At 40.3% G+C, this 19,842-nt stretch overlaps 2 protein-coding genes across 3 annotated transcripts; one reads left to right on the plus strand and one right to left on the minus strand.

The window, feature by feature from the left end:
* Nucleotides 1-4,931, minus strand: LOC308403433 (transmembrane protein 263). Its single transcript, XM_080892840.1, has 3 exons — nucleotides 4,623-4,931; nucleotides 1,832-1,922; nucleotides 1-1,007 (listed from the first exon to the last, which is right to left on the minus strand). Exons 1-3 carry the CDS (start codon nucleotides 4,629-4,631, stop codon nucleotides 721-723), a joined length of 387 nt encoding a protein of 128 aa, XP_080748966.1. The 5' UTR covers nucleotides 4,632-4,931; the 3' UTR covers nucleotides 1-720.
* Nucleotides 4,932-6,786: 1,855 nt separating this feature from the next.
* rbbp5 (retinoblastoma binding protein 5) lies at nucleotides 6,787-19,244 on the plus strand. 2 transcript variants are annotated; one of them, XM_080891183.1, is made up of 14 exons: nucleotides 6,787-6,938; nucleotides 9,802-9,827; nucleotides 10,006-10,178; nucleotides 10,441-10,581; nucleotides 10,750-10,912; nucleotides 11,367-11,476; nucleotides 11,679-11,798; nucleotides 11,975-12,128; nucleotides 12,259-12,330; nucleotides 12,523-12,640; nucleotides 14,221-14,290; nucleotides 14,842-15,077; nucleotides 15,181-15,438; nucleotides 18,874-19,244. In XM_080891183.1, exons 1-14 carry the CDS (start codon nucleotides 6,920-6,922, stop codon nucleotides 18,924-18,926), a joined length of 1,713 nt encoding a protein of 570 aa, XP_080747309.1. In that variant the 5' UTR covers nucleotides 6,787-6,919; the 3' UTR covers nucleotides 18,927-19,244. The 2 variants fall into 2 exon arrangements, with proteins under 2 accessions (XP_080747309.1, XP_080747310.1); XM_080891184.1 differs by having other exon boundaries at nucleotides 15,181-15,258.
* Nucleotides 19,245-19,842: the final 598 nt, after the last annotated feature.

Raw genomic sequence — 19,842 nt, forward strand, 5'->3', positions numbered from 1 at the left:
TTTCACACTAACGTGGCTGTGGGAAAAAAAAGAAAAGAAAAAAAGCAGAGAGCAGTCTTGGTATGTTGTGACTGTATCCTCAGTGGTGCTTTACAGAGAAGTGTCTCTACATGCAGATTCAGGCGGATGGGGGAAAACAAAGCCTCAGGCTCTTCCAAGGAATTTAGGTCAGATGCTGCAAAAGCTCAAGACTGTCCTCTGAAGAGCGTTTCCAACGCTGAAACATTTTTCTCAACACGCACATTTCATGCCACACAGGCTTCAGTACAACTTCAATACCATTGCAAAATAAAGACTAAAAATCAGCATTTGAACTTGAAAACATTTCACCAAATGTCTGTAAAGATTGGAAAGAGTGAAGAGCAGAAAGAGGACTGGAACAGCCTCAGTCTGGATTGTAAACAGATAAAAGTATTTATCATGAAGTCCACCACGTGCCGGTGTACATGCAGTCCGCCTGGAGCCACGAACAAAGCTCACTCCAGGACAGACGAGGATCATATGAAGCGATTTGGTGACTTTCTTGCTGGTAATTCAAGGATGTCATGATATCGTAGCGCTACTGAATCTATAGGTGCTGACGAGAGAACCGAGAAAGGTACTGTGGCGTCTGATTGGCAGAGAGAGATCAGCTGAGAGCCTCTCTGTTGGCTCAAGGTGGGGCAAGTCCATCAAACATTTTCATTTTCATCGTCATCATCTTCCTCCTTCTCCTCCTCTTCACTCGGCCTTGTCTTTCCTCTTGCCTGTGAACGGCACTTTACTGGCTACCGTCGAGCCGACGGTGGAGACGCCACCGGCCACGGCAGACACGCCGCCTTTCACCAGCCCCACCCCCATCGAGGGCACTGTGGTCACAGCGGACTTTGTGATCTCCAGGCTTTTGCCTCCAACCCAAGCCACTCCACCCACAGCGGCCCCAACGACGCCCTTGGTGACATTGAAGAGGCCACCGGTCACTCGCCACACCATGCCAGGAGGAGCTGCCGCGTGCTCTTTCCCAGAATCTGAAAATGATCACACAAACAACTTGATGATTTTGAGATTGTTTTCATTAATTAAAGTTATCAGTTTGGCGATCATGTGGTCACAATTAGCCGAACCGCCAAATTTTTTATAAGACATTGGATGAAACACTAAAAATGTGTTTACGAAAGCAGAGAAGAGGATCACCGAAGTCCTGCTGGCAGATCTGAGAGGTGGTATTTAAAGGGAAAGTTTAGCAAAATCTTTCACCACATGGAGGCAGCACATGACGGCGCCTCTTAAAAACAATGCTGGACAGAGCAGCTCGCTTTCTGTTGATGGCTTTACAGACAGTTTTTCAGCTATTTGGTCATAAACCAAAACATCCAACTAGTTAAATAAAGAGAAAATATTTTGCTTGTCAATCCAGCAGATGTTTACCAAATTCACTAGTTATCTGGTTGTGTTTTTCTGACTTCAATTCATCTACGATCTTTGATATTTTATAGTAGCTGTAGCGCTGTGTGATTAACAAACAGCTGATTTGAACTCTTGGTATTATTATTAACATTATTGGTGTTTTAAAAGGAGTACACCTGGGATTGCTCGGAAAGTCCCATGTGCCTTTCTTAACAACAGTAACGCCGAGTGGAAGCGGCAGTAGGCGACTGAACTGGTGCAAAGTGTCTCAGTGTTGGGACACAAATAGCCAGCTGGAGCTGGAGCCGCCCTTACACAAACAACTGTATTGTCCCTGATGAACCAACAGTTTCTGAAATAGCAGCAGGCAACATGTAAGCACGGATTGCACCATATTCCCCGATGATATTCCAGCGTTCCAGACACCGGGGAGCTCTGCGCTTACCCTCTGCAGACTGGCTGTTGGTGGATTCGGCTTCGTCGAATTCAGCCATGCTGGTCCCAGGCTGGGGCTCCACATTAACACTGTTTACATTCTGAAAAACACAAGAAAAAGCCAGGCTTGTCTTTACTCTGAGCTTCACAGTGCTCCTCAGACTGAGCCGTACAGATCACCTGCTCGGGCAGCTCCGCATGACTCGCAGTGGAGTCCTTATTTATCTAATACTCGGCCTGCTCCGATTGATATAAGCAAACTTTCCTCTGATTGGCTGTCGCTCAAAAAACAGAAGTCAGACAGCTCTACTCCTGCATCTGTATGATGTAATTCAGATCCAAGGGTAGAAAAAAACAGACTGAGTGTTTAGTGCAGTCTGAAATCAAAGCTTTTAGCTCACAGGGATTACTTACATATTCTGACCTCAGTGTTTTAAACTTTGGTCATGAGCACAGCATAATACTTCTTGTGGGAGTGTGACTAATATAAGCTCATAACACTGAACTGTCACATTTGCAACATGCCCACTGATTCTTTTAGGCCACTTTTATTCAGTTTGCCTCTTTGTACTTACACAACAAAAAGAGGGACACTGAATTTTAAATACATCAGGTTATTGGTCATATTTTGTGTTCCTCAGTGCGATAAATCAGTTGTGTGTGGCTCTGTGGGAGCTTTACAAAGCCTGAGACATAAACCTGCAGCTATTGTTGATATTTTTTCATAACAATAACAAAAAAAAAAAAAAAAAAAAACACTGGTTAAAAAAAAGACACCTATTAAATTTACTTCAGTTTTATTATTACATCACAAGAGCGCGATAACAGTCGCCTTGAGACACTTTATAGGTTCAAGTTTCTCTATTTTCACTCATCATGAAGAAACATGACAGAACAAGATGAAGTACTCATGTCTCTTAGATCATGACTGTTGGAATAAGTAACGTCTAATTAAAATAAAAGTTACATAAAAGTAAAAACATATATATGCATATAAATGTAATTAAAAAAATAAAAGTATTGAGATAAATAAAAACATATAACAAAAAAAATTACCCATCAAAATGGACCTTTTATAAAAATTTGTGTAAGCAAATATGAAATACTCAACGATCCTCTAAGAGCAAGCAGGTTGTGACAGCTGTGGGGGGAAAAAACTCCCTTTAAACAGGAAGAAACCATGACCACCTGCCAGGACCGGCTGAGGGGAGATGAAATTAAGCTTTTCAATACACCTGTGGTGTTTACCTGAGGGTACTGCTATCCAGTTACATTAATGAAATCATAAGGATCAAGTTTTTCTGGAGCTTGACCCAGTCTAAGAGCTACAGACATGTTTTCTGAAATCTGTCCTTCAGTTTTATGTTCACAAACTTTATCTGTAACTCTAAATCACTGGACAATTAATTTAACATCTAAGAATTTTGAGTTTCTTTTAGGAAACAAAAATTTATTTTGTGGACGAAAACGTTTCCAAATGCAAGAATTATTCTGGCTCTGGTACTGAGGGTTTTTCCTGCCTTGTCATTTTGTGGTGAGTGACTCCACAATGAATGTGTGTTATGCAGTTGTTAAAGATTTCTATGTATTTTACTGCCCTTTCTGTACATTTCATTTTATGTATATTAAGCCTGAAAGAATTAAACCTTGACTACAGAATTTTTTTTACTATTATTCAGATGATTTTTCTGTGGGGTTAGGCTAGATTCTCTCTGAGGGGTGCTTAGATAATGCTGATGCTGATTTCTGTCTGAATAAGTGAAGTTTAGGAGAAGAAAAACGAATCCCTTATTGTGTCCTAAATGTAAAACAGACTGGAAGCCTTGCTCACAGGAATTCAGTAAGAGTGTGGATGGTCATGTTTAACCTTCCAGCTGATTACTCTGCAAAACACAGATTCAGTTTCTAATCAGTTTAAACAAAGAAATAAACTTTTATTCTGTGCGTTCTTAGATGAATATCAGATGAAACAGCATCTGGCCAACTGGCTCAGAGTCATGCTCCAACATGTAATTATCTGCTATACTCGGAGCTATCTAAACCTCATGCTATGAAGAGCTGCGTCTTTTTGTGTGTGCACATATTCTTGAGTTTAAATTTGCTCCTAACACTGAACACTGTGTTCCTCTCTCTTCTGATGGTGAGACACTGATACAAGCTTGTGCTTTATGTATGAGAAACACTTAACCAGTGACACCAACACTGACCAGGAGCACTTGATCCAGCTGATAGTGGACATGTGTCACTGTGGTGTTAACGTCTTTACACAACGACTCCTTCTGCACAGTGGTGAATAGTGCATCTAATCCAGCACTCTTTCATAATAAAATTAGACTTCACTCCACCCCCCTGCTCTTCTGTTTTTACCCTCTTGTGCACCACACAGTTTGTTTAAAGTGAATGCTACTATTTTAATATGCGTTTTTGATTAATGTGCCCTCTGCTCGGTCTGTAAAACCAAATCCAGTGCGCTTTTTTTTTCTTTTTCTTTTTTTTTTTTTTTAACTGACTTGACATGTGGCAGTAGTGGAGCAGATCTTGGGTAACATTTGCAGGAAGCCGTGACGCCTCTTTTTAAAGCTACTGAAGAAAAAACGACACGTTTCTCCTGGAAGTCAGGCTGCTGAGGAAAAAAATATCTTATTACAATAGTTAAGTTCCACATCATCACTAACGGAGCCCCAACCAGCTTCCATCCGGTTAAGCTGCCCAACTCAAACGCATTTTGTTCAACCACTTACTCTCCCCCCTCTTTTTTCAAACACGTTTGTACATTAATAAGGATACTGGTGACTTCTTACCTTCACCATTGTTCCCAGTGCTTCTCCACGAACACACCTGACAGAGAAACTTGAGAATCTAGCAGCGTTCTTTTCCTCTCCTGCTGTTTTTTATCTTTTAATTTAATTAGTTTTTCTCAGCTTGTGCGTGAAAGCTGCTGCTCTCACTGTTGATTGCCTCTTCTTCTTCTCTTTCTTCTTCCTCTGGGTTTTCAAGCCTTTACCGCATCAGTGTGCAGCTTTCCACTTTCTCCTGGCGCACACAGTTACAGGTAGCGCTGCACAGCTCTCTTTTCACCCTGCTGGTTCTGCCGACGTGGCGCCTTCGCCACAAAAACAGTCAAACCACACACAGCAGCCCGCTGGACCGCCCTTGCAGACCTTCAAAATAAAAGCTTGCACTAATTTTATTGGCGGAGCAGGTCAATGGTGAGCAGGTGTCCCCACTTTTACACTTCTTTCTCATTTTTCTTCTTCTTCTGACTGCTCTCTTTGGGTACCATCTGCCTTCTTCTAACGCTACCTCTAGCACCCTCCTCTTCTCCTATCTGAGTGTCCTCCTTCACTACATGCACAAACCTCCTCTGTGGTCTTCCTGCCTGCTCTCCATTTTCAGCATCCTTTGTCCAGTATGTCCAGTATATGCACATGTCCACACCATCTCAGCCTTGTCTCACAAACTTTGCCCCCAAACTGCTCTACCTGAGCTGTCTCTCTGATGTACTCGTTTTAATCCTGTCCATCCAGGCCACTCTCATTGATGAAATTATTTGTTCAGCTTTCTGAAACTCAGCACTCTAAGACATTTTACAATAATGTAAAATGTAATGTTTAAAGATCTTAATGTCAACATTGTATCCACCCCTGGCTGGTGTTGGGTTCTTTTAAAGTTTGGGCCTTTATTGTGAAAACCGGAAGTCACATTGGACTGCTGTTTCGGGCTCAGCTCCGGATCCAGCTCCGGATCCAGCATCAACAACTCTGCTGGTTGTTTGTGTTTCTGTGTAATGCCTCTGTGCGGCTAATGTGGATTTTATGTAGATTCAAAGGAAAACTCACATGTAAACTGACAGAACAGTTCACGTGCAGGATTGTAGATGGTCACATGGTCAAGTGAAGGCATAAAAAGGTGCTACAGATATCAAGGGTCAGGTGGTACATAGTGATGTTGACACCAGCCTTTATTTACTGAAAACAGAATAAAAAAAAAAAGTCAAAAATATTTTCAAAATAAATTACACAGTCACGGGCGTATCCAGAGGTTTGGCATTGGGTGGCACCTGCTCATTATGGGTAGGGGTTGTACACATAAACAAGCCAGAGGATTGGTTAGTTTTCAGTTTAATAATATGATGCTTTAAATATACATTTTTATATCATAATAATCAAAATGTTATTTTTAGTGTAACAGAATAAAGGCAAACATGCATTCAGAAAACTAAATAATGTTATTTAGGACACCAAAACAATATTTCTACAATATAAAAAATGTAAAAGATGTGGCAACAGATATGGAAGATTTTTCTTTAATATAGCCGACAAATTGGTTTATTGTTTATGACCCGTGTGAGGGATATCAAGTGTGGAACAGTCTGTCTAAAGACGTGGAAAATATTGGCGAGTTGAATTAAAACCACAGCAGGAACATGGAAGTAGGGAACTTTAGACATTTTAATAAACGATAATGGTATATTAGATGTATTTGCACCAAGTAAGCAGTAAAAAATATGCCTAAATTGAGGATATCAACCCCCGGAAAATTAAGAAGAATAAGAAACAAAAATTAAATTTTAACTGATAACTAAGAAAGGAGAAGAAAAAGTAGTTTGGGGTTCATTGGCAGGAGTAAAACAGGAGAACTGAATATCAAAGCATTAAAACTCAGCCCAGCAGTTTTTCTGCCAGTCACACCTCCATGGATGATTATTTTACCTGGCACTTATGTGACATATACACATATATACAGTCGTGTGAAAAATAAAGGTTTGACAGGGAACTATGCAGTTCTGTGAAAAACCAATACAACAGCTGTAGAACAACTTTTAGCGACAACAAATTCAAGTTGTTGTGGAGGAATTTGGGGCAACTCTTCTTACCGGGCCGGAAGTGGATATATAGGAAGGAATATAGGAAGTGGAAAAACGGACGGTTGTATTTTGCTCAGGCACATCTCAGATGGCATTGTTTGGGGTCCTAGCTAGAGGCTCGGCGCCAGTCTCCCCGGCAGTCGCAGCAGAAGTAAATACGAGCAAAAGTCAGAAAAAAACTGTCAGAGGAATCGGGGTGTTTAGGGACTTTGGACCTTCAGGCGTCCAGCAATGAATCTGGAACTGCTCGGTAATGAATTAAGGATGAATATCTATTTTCTGTACACGTTACTGTTCGTACGGCGCTGTTGCTTTGTACCTATTATGGTTAGCATTGTAAGTTAGCCTAGCATGTTAACAGCAGTCGATACGAGTCCTTGTTAAAATCTCACAACTAATTAGAAACACGCTGTTAAGGTCTCCTAAAAAGCATATTACAATAGTGCTTAATATATGAGATCATAAATATGTAGACGTAAAAAGCTGGAAGCAGTAGACGTAGTAGGTGGCTAATGCTAGCTTCACATAGTGTGTTTGAATTAAATAGGTCTTCCTTTTTTTATTTTAGACTACAGTTGTTTCGATTTGTTTTTTTTTTGGTGTTTTTTCTTGCAGTTTCCTCGCATATTAAGTCGACATCGGACTTTTACTTGCTGGCTTTTTTCCGTTAAAAAACAAAACAAAACAAAAACTGATGCACAGCTTGTCTCAGTGACAACGAGTACTGTCAACATTTTGGGGGGAAAACATATTCACCAAGAAATTACATTAACTTGACTATAAGGATATTTTACAAATATAAAAACAGGTTTAAGCTGCCATTCATTCAATTTTAACTGTTTTCGATTTACAGTACGGTGTAAAAGTATCGATGCAGCCGTCAGTCCTTTATAATTTGCTTCCAATGAATAAGACCTTGTTGTGTTTTTAAAGTGGTCCTGAGCAACACTTCTCCAAGCTGTATGAAGTTTTTCTCTGGATACTGGTTGCTTGTCCACTCATTTTCATTTCAGTTCTAACTCACTTTACTTTCAGGCTTTTGCAAAAAGACATTTATTGTTCCCATTTCTTTAGTTGAATTTACAGAAAATACAAATGTTAGCACAAGTTACTAAAAATACCATACATTTATGTTTGTCTGTTTGTTTTTTGCACCAACAAGGTACATTTGCAATAATGGATTTTTATAACCCATATTTTGGCATGGTGTACAGTGTGTCAATAAAAAAAATTCAGGAATCTGGACAAGTGGAGGGCCTTAAAAAAATGAACCCTCATCTACGATAGATTAACAGCATCTGAAAGTTATGTCCATAAGCAATAGGGAAAAATCCACCAAGACCTGACATAGGACCTCAGAGATGCACCTGGTACTTCAGTTGATCAGTTTTCTGTCGACTGAAGTCTTATCAGAAATGGTCTTAGTGCATAGGTGGCTGCCAAGAAACCATTCTTAAGCAGGGAGAAAAGGCTGCTGTGTGCTAAGAACTGGACTGAAAGTTGGTGACAATGGGCCTTATGGAGTGATGAATCTAAATATACATTATATTCAAATCATCATAAATATATATGGTGGAGGAAAAATAAGGGAGCTACAATGGTAAATGTCTACAGCTATCTGTAAAATATGGTGGAAGCTCCATCATGGTTTAGGCCTGAATTGCAGCTAGAGGTGTTATGGAGCATGTCAAATCATGGAATTATGAATGCAAACAAGTACCATCAGATTTTGGTTAACCGTGCAATATTATCGGCGTACCATTGGATTAGCAATGACTTCATTTTCAGCATAATTCCAAGAACCCCTCCAATACGGTAGAAGCACACCTGGATAGAAGAGCACTAGAGGTGGGAATCACCATACATCCCACGATACGATATTATCACAATATTTAACGCACGATACGATATTATTGCAATTTTTAAAAATATTTTGCGATATTCAGATTCTGTACATAAAGGTAAACTTTATCAATATTCATTTAATCTAATATCAAAGTCTCACACTCAGTCTTTCTCTCATTTCAGTCAGTTTTATTGTTGACAAACTGAACGGTTTGTGTTACAGTCTAGTCCAACTTAACTGAATGCAACCATCTGGTACAATTATAGCTATTCTGAACTATGGAATTTGTGAAAACTATGCAGCCCCTTCAGCAACTGAAGAATTTGAAAGTAAATTAAAACAAAATATAATTTTACATTAAATAAAAAAAGTTTTAAACTTAATTAAAATAAAACATGTCTTAAATTAAAATAAGCAAACTGTCATGTTTATTGCTGCAATAAAAAAAGTTAAACACATTTGGACAGTGAAGGAATGTCAGGATTCTTGCTCAGAAAAAGGATCAACATGCTCTGAAGTCAGAGTTCCATTCCACAAAAACTTTTTTTGTAACAAAATATCGATTTCTGCTGTCCCTGTATCGATACATTACTAGCATAGTATGAAATAAGAATAGTATGAACTTGTAACTGTACTATGTTTTAGTACATAGTACACGTCTTTCTTGTCCTAGGCAGTTGTAATGAAGTCTACATAATAAAGTTTTGGGGTTAGGTGTGGTTTGGTGAGAGAGAGAGAGAAAAGCGAAATTGATATATTAAAAAATAATAAATAATAGAATAACCACTCTCATTATTGGCTTTGTCTGCTATAAGCTTCACAGAAAGTGTGTAATGTGTTCAAGGGCTGCTTAGGATAATTAGCAGGATCTCTATTCTAGTTCCTGTTTAAAAACTAAGCAGTGAAATGAAGGGGTTTTTCTCTGATTTGCAAAAAAAGAAAAGGAAGCAGGGTGTGCAAATCATTTGACTCCAATAATAATTTAATCCTTAAAACATTTATACGAAGAAATTTGGATCTATAGGACCTTCCTCGGGCCTTACTGGTAGCCATGTGGTGTGCAAGTCTTTCTTAGTTTTTTTTGTAACTGTATTTAATTCAATATATATAAATCAATTTAATATGTATTTAATATAATGTATTTAATATTTAATGTTACTTTATTTGACTGACTGTGACTCTATGAGAATTAAATAATGACTAGTAAAAGTTTCTGCTCCAGCTGCCACGTCATTGTTATTAATCTCTCTTTCTGTTCTTCTCTCAGAATCGTTTGGGCAGAACTATCCAGAGGTAAGCCACCAGTTTTTAATACACACAAGCCAATTTTGTTTTTTGCTCTGAAAATCATTGAAACAGCTATATGAGTGTAATTGAATCTTCTAATTTTGAGTGCAGTCAAATTTAAAGCCTTATGTATAGACTTAAGATTTTTTTTGCTATTGTTTGTTAATGTCTGTTTTGATGACAGGAGGCAGATGGCACTCTGGACTGTATCAGCATGGCCCTCACGTGCACCTTCAACCGCTGGGGAACCCTGCTGGCTGTGGGCTGCAACGACGGTCGCATCGTCATCTGGGACTTCCTCACACGAGGGATAGCCAAAATCATCAGCGCACACATCCACCCAGTCTGCTCTTTATGGTGAGAACATGTTGTTTGTTCGTTTGAGTGGATACAAGTGAGGGAACCACTTTCAGTTTTAAACTCAACATTTCCTGCATTCTGATGAATTTTTATGAATTTGTGGCTTTCTGATGGGGGTAATATCTTTATTTCTGGAAAGGCAAGCAAAAAGGTGAAAAGCGGGCTTTAAGTGAGGTTAAGAGTTATAATTTCTGCTGTTTGAAGTGACCGTTTTAGTCACTGTTAAAGAATTCCTCATGGTTTGTTTACATATGTGCAGCTGGAGTAGAGACGGCCACAAGCTGGTGAGTGCCTCTACAGACAATATCGTCTCCCAGTGGGATGTCCTCACGGGGGACTGTGACCAGAGGTTCCGCTTCCCCTCACCAATCCTGAAGCTTCAGTACCACCCCAGAGACATGTGAGTGACCTGATCATGTCATTCTGTACACATTACCAGAGTTGTGTAGTTTGAGGTTTGGCTGTGGGTCAGATTTAAAGAGCAGTGATGCTGATTATGGGCTTTGTCCAGTGTAATCAGTCTTCAGGGTAATGATTCTATGCTAAGAAGAAGTGATGTATGTTTTAGGGACAAGGTGCTGGTGTGTCCCATGAAGTCAGCGCCAGTCCTGCTGACGCTGTCAGATTCCAAACACGTTGTCCTGCCTGTGGATGATGACTCAGACCTCAACGTGGTGGCAGCCTTCGACAGGCGAGGTGAATACATCTACACTGGCAATGCCAAAGGAAAGGTAAGCTTCAATGTCACTTTAGTCACTGTATGTTTCATTCACATCAGTGCTTTCCACACGCACTGCTGAACGTCTGTTTGTTTTTGTTTTGTTTGTTGGCATTACTCAGCTCTAACATTCTGATGGGGCATTAAACAGTCTCAAACCTCCTCCTAAAGCTTTATTTATAGTACTTCATTGATCTCCGCCAGATTGAGTGATGCCATTGTTTGCGTCTCCTAACCTCATTGTCACATCATTTTCTGGAGTTCATGTATGAAAACAGCTCTATTAAATTCTGATATAACACTTACACTGTTGCGGTGTATATGATGGGCGAAATCACATCTGAACTGATAAAATAATGAGTGAATACTGAGCTATTTGCATATTTTCACCATTTATATTTCATACTCAAAGCACTTGTCATCCCATGTTTCTGATGATTTTCTTCTCCCTCTATCTGCTGTTACAGATCCTGGTGTTGAACACAAACACTCAGGAACTGGTGGCTTCATTCAGAGTCACAACAGGCACCAGCAACACCACAGCCATCAAGTCCATCGAATTTGCACGAAAGGGCAGGTGAGTGGTAGCAGGAGGGCTTTCTGTATGTAACCTGGAGTGATGAACACAGTCCAGAGATCACAATCAAGACAATTTGTTCCAGTTAATTTTTGGTTTTCAGTCTTATTCACTTATATTCTGCATTCTGTGGGCTTTATCCTTCTTGTTAATGCTGAGCTTTTCTCTCTCTCTTTGTACATGTGTCCTGTTTGTTATGCAGTTGCTTCCTAATAAACACAGCAGACCGGATCATCAGGGTGTATGACGGCAGAGAGATCCTGACCTGTGGCCGGGACGGTGAGCCTGAACCTATGCAGAAACTTCAGGACTTGGTAAACAGGTACATCTATGGAGATACATTTTTGGAATAAAAGTCATGCCTGTTTAAGGAGTGAATGAGCCGGAATAGTTTTGCAGAGGAAACTGCAGTGGTTGATCTGACATGCATTCTTTTGGTATGCCAAATGTTTGTGTGGAATTAAAAGGTCTTTCAAATACTGTCGGTAATTTGTTCAGGACTCCATGGAAGCGATGCTGTTTCTCAGGGGATGGTGAGTACATTGTGGCTGGTTCAGCAAGGCAGCATGCCCTCTACATCTGGGAGAAAAGCATCGGGAACCTGGTGAAGATCCTGCATGGAACCAGAGGAGAGCTGCTCCTGGATGTCGCTGTAAGTGCTCTCAACACTGTGCATGAAGGTTAAAACACTCAGTTATGTTGGTCTATTTTCAGTTACATTGAGACATCACATATTTTAAAATGACCTTTTTAAAACAAATCTTACCTTTGACCTCTTTCAGTGGCATCCGGTCCGTCCCATCATTGCCTCCATCTCTAGTGGAGTGGTGTCCATCTGGGCTCAGAACCAAGTCGTAAGTGGACAATGAGCATGAAAGCTGAATGAGCATGAATGAACAGCGTTAATCTCAAGTGTTTTTCCTCTTATGTTTGTTATACCTAGCTTTAAATATTCAGATCCACGGCAGATATTTAAGCTGTGGTAATTTAAGCTTTAATGACTTAACTTGGTGCCATTATTGTGTGAATGTTTTGCTTGCCTGCAGGAAAACTGGAGTGCTTTTGCTCCAGACTTTAAAGAGCTGGATGAGAACGTGGAGTACGAGGAGCGAGAGTCGGAATTCGACATTGAGGACGAAGACAAGAGCGAACCCGAGCAGACAGGTAAGTAACAGGTGCAGCTTACATATGGCCTCACATACTGTGCAATTATTAATTTGTGTAGTTATGACTTCCTTTAGTTTTGTTTATTTAATTCTTAATTAGGGCAGGGCAATATGACCAAAAATATTTATCACAATATATATTTGAAAATTTGTGATAACGATATAACTGACGATATAATTGATTCAAGACAAAACACTTTACAACTCCAGAACTTTATTATTGCAAAAAAACCCCATCAATTTATTTTCACTTAAACAAGCAGCTGTTTTTTTTTATGTGCATTCAAACTATATAAAAATTTAACAGTGGAAATGCAAATTCCTTGTTGACAGTTTAACCAAAAGACATTTCCAGTGGAAATGGGCCGACACATCCTGAACATAACCACGTATAATATCCACAAAACTTAAAAAGAGGTGTTTTGCAACATGAAACTGCAGTAAAAAAGAGTCAGATAAGTCTAACTTTACTTAACTCATTCTTTTTGCTACCGTTGATTCATTAATGCTGAATTCTCTCACAGCTGCTCTATTCCCATGTTCTACTGCATGACTTGAGTTTAAAATCCGCTTCATACGCACGTCTCTTAACAAGTGCCATTTTGGAGTCCTTATACACACACAATACGGTAATATTATGTTGAAGCACAGTACGTATCACTCCGCGAGGCTCCTGACTACAGTAGCCGCAATGCTCTGACAATCCATCAAGCGCTGCGGCTTCGTAGCTTACAAAAGTCGTACTGAAACACTTTTTGACAGATTTTTGAGCGCCGGACAAAAACCAAACCAGTTCCACACCACTGAAGTTGCACCATTTTTACAAACCAATTCTGGTTCATCTGTTTCGTTCAACGATCCGCTTTTGCCCTTCTCATTTTCCGTTGCTATCATGCTTTTTCCGGCATGTGTGTATGAAAACAAAGGCACTGCGCATGCGTGTTTTACCCATATTCTATCGCGATATTTCATTTTCATATCATTGGCTAACATTATACCGGTATTATCATGAACGGTATGATATGGCCCAACCCTATTCTTAATTATTAAATGACTTCTGTTTTAAAGCTCTTTTTGTAACATCTTCGCTGATCCCGCAGTGGCTTTTTTGAAGTACAAGAAGTGTTTATTTGCATGTAATTTAATATGGAACAGCAGAAGAGTAGTTTATATTTGTTCCTACTTCTTGCTGAATACAGATTAGAGGGTGCGTCTTTAATATGCAGTGGAAAAGTGAGTCAAGTCTACTCAAATATCAGGCTATTGGGGTGTATATACAGTATATTCCAGTGTGCTGTTGATTTTAATGCACAAAGAAAACAGAGGCAGTACTTGGAGCTGTGAAAAAAGTAAGCAGATGACAGATTTTTGGTGAAAAGGCTGCAAATAAACTAGATTAAAATTGTCTAAAAAAACATTTTGCTTTCTATACGGCTAGATTAATTTACAGTCTTACTCCAAAAATTTTTTTTTTCAGATGCTCTATAGCCACAACAGTGATGGCAGCTTTTCCGCATGAGATCCATACAATTAAACATTGCATCATAATGCAGAGATGAACTTGTGTCCACATTACAGGTGCAGACGCTGCAGAAGATGAAGAGGTGGATGTGACCACTGTTGATCCCATAGCTGCTTTTTGTAGCAGGTGAGAGCGCTAACAAAGAGTAGAAACAGATATCATATTTACAAAATCCAAAATTGCCCAATCAAATTGTAAATACCTATTAATAACTGGTAAAAAGGAGGCCTTCCTTCCAACTGTCATGAACGACTTGCTCCTCTTTATAATTTTGAAGGATCTTACCTTACAATGTAAAGTACCTTGGAACAACCGTTGTTTGAAATTAGCGTTGTATTAATGAAATTGATCTGAATGTGAGTGGAAATGAAAATCTTTGTGGTTTCGTCAAATCTTCCAGGCGACCCTTATCTCATCCTTTAACTCATCCAAAACATTTAGTCTTAAGGGTTATGTTTTAACTCACCTCCATGTTTTAAATGTAACATTAAAACTGGTTTAATCATCAATCCTTTAGCTTATAAATCAGGACGACTGGAACCTCTCAAAACTCTATTTTAGCCATCTGGAATGCCTTAAAAGATCCTGCAGGTCTCTAACACACCAGGAAGATGATTATTGTTATAAATGTAAGTTTAAAAAAAGTGAAAAGTCTTATCTGTGTTTGTGTTATTTAGTGATGAGGAGCTGGAGGACCACAAGGCCCTGCTGTACCTGCCCATCGCCCCCGAGGTTGAAGATCCAGAGGAAAACCCGTTCGGTCCCCCGCCAGACGCTTCAGTTCAATCTGGAGCTCCAGAGGACACATTGACTGGTGGTGATAAGAAGCAGCGCCAGCCTTCATCTGAAGGCGGTCCAGCCAAGAAAAAAGCTCGGACCACCACCATTGAACTGCAGGGGGTGCCCAGTGATGGTGAGAGAGAGGAGATAAATTGTTGGTGGTTAAAGTTACAAAAAGAAAATTTCACTTCTTTTCAAGAAGTTATAAAATGGCCTTTTGTCTTCGCTCTCCTCAGAGGTACACCCCTTACTGGGTGTAAAAGGGGACGGCAAGTCAAAGAAGAAGACAGCAGGCCGGCCCAAAGGCTCCAAAGGTAAAGACAAAGACTTCCCCTTCAGGCCGAAGCCCTACAAGGGTGATCGGCCCTCCTTTCCTGTGGTGCCCGATGCCCTGGGCAGCTCTGGCCTGGGAGGAGTAGGAGGAATAGGAGGAGGAGGAATAGGAGGAGGAGGAGGAGGGCTGAAGGGCAGAGCAGAGGGGGGCCAGGCCACAGGTAAGCATGCTACCACCCATGATGATGATGATGATGATGCTGCTGCTGCTGCTGCCGCCTCTGAGTCTGGGAGCTGTTAGCCCTGCTAGTCTGACTGATGCCCTACCAGCCTGGCCTGTCTTCAAAGCACCCCCACCCCTACCCCTGTACTGCTTCCACCCCTCCAACCCCAACCACACAGCTCACTAACAGAGACCCACCTGTTATAAAGCCACAGTCTGGAGGTTAGAACATGTGCTCATACCTAACAGTCTTTTTAACATGAGATCCAATTCAGGCTGAAAAGATGACATCAGCATACTGTGATTACTCCATACACACCCATCTGTCATAAACACTGACAGACTTCGTCTACAGGAGAAAAACTGTCAGATTGAAAAATTTCCTAACTTTATCCTGAGATCCTAATAAAATTCACACCTTAAATTAAAAAAAAAAAACCCCAAACAAACAGATTTCTAAGAATTAGGATGATCTCTCCAGTTGTCTATTGTTGACCACAATCTAAAGACCCGTGAAGAGCAAATTTGTCCGCAGACACAATAAACTAATGGATGCTTCGGCACATCATTTTTGGGAACTACATAACAAACGTCTCCAAACCTGTCCAGCAGGTGGCGGTACTGCACAAGTTAAATTGGATCCATGTGTTGGGAACATGGCCTTTTTGTAATGGGTGTATGTGTCCTTAAAGCAGTGAAACTATGGGGCAGAGAGCCACTGTAGGTGATGCAAGGAAGATTGATGAAAATAAAATAAGTGAGAATGAAGTGAATTTAATTTTAATTCTTTCATCTTATATTATTGCCTTTTATTAATGAAAGATAAATAAGACTTTGTGGACGCTATTAGGTTGACCTCTAGTTCTGATTTACAAAATTTGAGGGCAGTGGGGCCTGAATTTTCCCAGTGCTTGAAGTAGTTTGAGAACCACTGCCTTAATGCATCATCTGTATTTGGCAAGGTATTTTTTTCTATGATGTTATAATTATTTAAGCTATAACACATTACCCGCGGTGTGCAAGACATTTCCCTTCAGTTTGTGAAGCGTTGCTGTGTTTGATAGATCACATGGTCAACTTTAAAACATATTGTTAGGTGCACTCATCTGCTTGTTTTCTCTTAAGGATTTTTTAGGGACCCCTCCACTGCAGGCATAGTCAACATTATGTTTGCTTGATCCTGACATCTTTGGCTTTTGTAATACATATCAAGTAAATTCATCAACACAGAGAAGTATTTTTAACATCACAGTTTTATTGCATTGTTTAGCTGCTCAGCTTTCACATCAGCCTAACTGCGGGGTCACTCTGGGCACAGCTGTCTTGCTTTCCAGCTGTCGGAGCTGATCGCACCCACTGAAGATAATGATTGTACAAAAATATTTCCTGGAAATGGCTCAGTGCTTCTCATTGCTTGAAACAGTTGTAAGGTCTGTTCAGCTTCATCAAGATGCACAGGGCAGGTTAGGAGGGCAGGAAGTCAGGCAGAGCAGGTGGCTTTTCAAAATAAAAGATGATGGATGCTGTTTGATGGATAGTTTAAAACTGCGTTGGAGATGCACACTGTGTCTAGTCCAGGGCTAAGTGAACAAATTCAAACAAACACAGTTTGTTTTTAACTAATTGAACAGGTCTGGTGAACAAAGAAGTCCCTGGATTATTCCTTTGTGCAGAGCCTGAACCTGTTATTTGTAACAAGTGTGGGCTTGTGTGTTTGTGGACTGAATAGTGTGGGAACAGCTACAATGACAGTATCTTAGAAATGACACACCTGGCTGGCCAAGTATGAATGCCAACCTTGAATTGACGTCATCACAGTGATAGAACCACTGCTGACATTTCCTCTAGCTTCTCTTTGGCCTAAAATGGGATCTTAAGAGTTCAGCGTTTTGTTGTTTTTCAATAAATGAACAAAGTGGAAATCTGCTCCCAGAATTTCGTCAGGCTGTCATTGTAATTTCACTGCATTTCAGGTCAGAGAGCAGAGCTTTAATCAGCAGTTATAACAACTGAACTTAAACTGGAACACTGCTGTCGGGAACTTATCAAACAGCACATTGAAGTGGCTGCACGACAAGCGAGCATTAAATGATAAATACATTAGTTTTCTCATGGGAAACAACGACAGTGGCACACAAACTAAATACAGGAAAATGACCGAAACGTAATGCTGTGATCAGTCTTCCACAGATATTTGAAAAAGTTGACTGATTGTTGAGTTTTTCCCCACCTTTGTTATTCCTCCCCGACTGTGGCTTTTCACAGGTATAACCTCTGCTAACTGCAGCCTCGCTCAGACTAATCTGCCATCATTTAAATTTGTTGATGTTGGGCTGTGGTTGGCAGATGGGTGTTGACGTGCCCGTTGATGGGATGGGTGTAGCTTGTTTCCCTGTGGGCTAGCTGACAAGTCTACTTCCTGCTTGGCCTTTGACCCTCCTGCTCCCACTCCCGCCTCGCTCCTTGGGCTTTTCATGTGATATAAATGTTTGTCTGCAGTGTTGCTGCTCAGATCTTGAGGGTGTGAGTATGTCTGTGCGTGAGAGAGTGAAAGAGATACCAGATGACGGTATACATTTTTTTTTTTTTTTTTTGTATGAGTAGCAGGTGATGGCTGAGGTCCTGTGATTTACGCTGGTCTCTTTCCCCACATTTAGTGGTTTGTGACTTTAATCACATTCAACAGATTTTCTTTTTGATTTTTTTTAATTTAGCTTCCTTCTTTTTGCTTTCACTCTTACAGCCACTGAAACAGAACATTTCCTGAACAGATGTTACATGTCATATGATTAAAATTCTTGCACCCCTTCCAGGAAGCGTTAAAAAGTAGCCCTGGACCTGTGACAAATTAATTTGTGTGTGAAAACATTTCTCTTTAGAAGTGTTTCAGCAGTCATTACATGTTGTACATTGTGCTGAACTTATCCAAGGAAGTTCCACTCTTACAGGCCACACTATGTATATTTTCACAGGAGGAAGAGTGAATCCACCAGCCAGTGTGCATTTACTAGTTGTTTGAGAATTTGTATTAATTTAATCGTAGCCAGAACTTTTTTGTGTGTGTTTTACATCCATGCTTCTGGTTAATACTAAATCTAAACAAATATATGGTTTGTAGATGTGGGATATTTAAAATACTTAAAATTTTAGATGACCGAAATATCTGAAAATAATTAACTTGATTATTAAATATTAACCAGTAAATTACAATAAAACTAAACTAAACTAAAATTAAACAGGTGTTGCCACAGTCTTGCATCCTTCTTATCCAATTTTTTTTTTTAAAGTTTTCCTCCCTTCCTGACTCAACCCTCCCCCATTTATCTGGGCTGGTGGTCAGAAACAACTCACTCAGACACACACACACACATTACAAATGACGGGACAGTGATTAACCTTCGCGTAACTGACGGCGAGTTTTTTTCTTCTGCAGGGAGTCTGGTCACACCGTCGTACAAACAGCACGACATCGGAGGGATGGACTGATCCAGCTCTGTGTGTTTGTGGAGGAACATCAGCAGGCTCAAAAGAAAGAGACACAAATCCTGAAGTGGTGTACAGACTGTGAATGAGCAGCCTGTTTGGTGTGCAGACTGTTTTCTCCCCCAACCAGAGACCAGCGTCACAGGAAAACTCGTCAGCCCGGTTCTCTGACCGGACCCGTGAAGCGGCCGAGTTGTCACAGTAGAGGTCACACGTCCTCCGTAGGATTTCATCATGTATAGAACGTCTGTGTCCTAATAGTGTGTGCGTTGTCTTGCTTGTCGTTTTTATACGTATTAAAACATTCTGATTTATAAATAATGATTTGAACTTTGACTTTAATTTCAACTCTGAGCTTCTGGCTTGTTTTGAATAGCTCCTTACTGAGGATTGAAGGCTGAGGCAGATGAAGGTTTTCATGGGTGTCTGTTCAGTATCTGTCAGCCAATAACAAAAATTTTAGATGTACAAAACATGCCGACATGTTTGATGAACAGCCGGATCTGTGTTGCAACAGTCTAAGCAAAGATGATTCAGCTGATCCAGCTAAAAGACATGATCCCTCCATTGTTTCCTGGGTCCTCCCAGTAGGACATGGCCCAAACACCTTACCTAGAAGGTAAGCACTGTAGTCTTAAGCCATTCAATCTACGTGGGTTCATCCTGTGGGCCCACCACCTGTAGGATGAGCGGGAGGCATCTGGCACTTTGTGGATTGTGCGGCAGTTGAAAGTGGAGGTCCTCCTCAGCCCCTTAAACATTTCCTTCAATAAATTTTAAAGAGGAGATGATTTTACCAAGACAGTCACGTGTCCACTGGTAGATCACGGCCTTATGAAGGAGTTTCTTAACAATATAAAAGAAATAGTACTATTGTTCTCGTTCGAAGAAACTGGTTTATTTAAAATTGGCAGCAGTG

The sequence above is a fragment of the Rhamphochromis sp. 'chilingali' genome, assembly GCF_963969265.1.
Source record: "Rhamphochromis sp. 'chilingali' genome assembly, chromosome: 9".
Lineage (NCBI taxonomy): Eukaryota > Metazoa > Chordata > Actinopteri > Cichliformes > Cichlidae > Rhamphochromis > Rhamphochromis sp. 'chilingali'.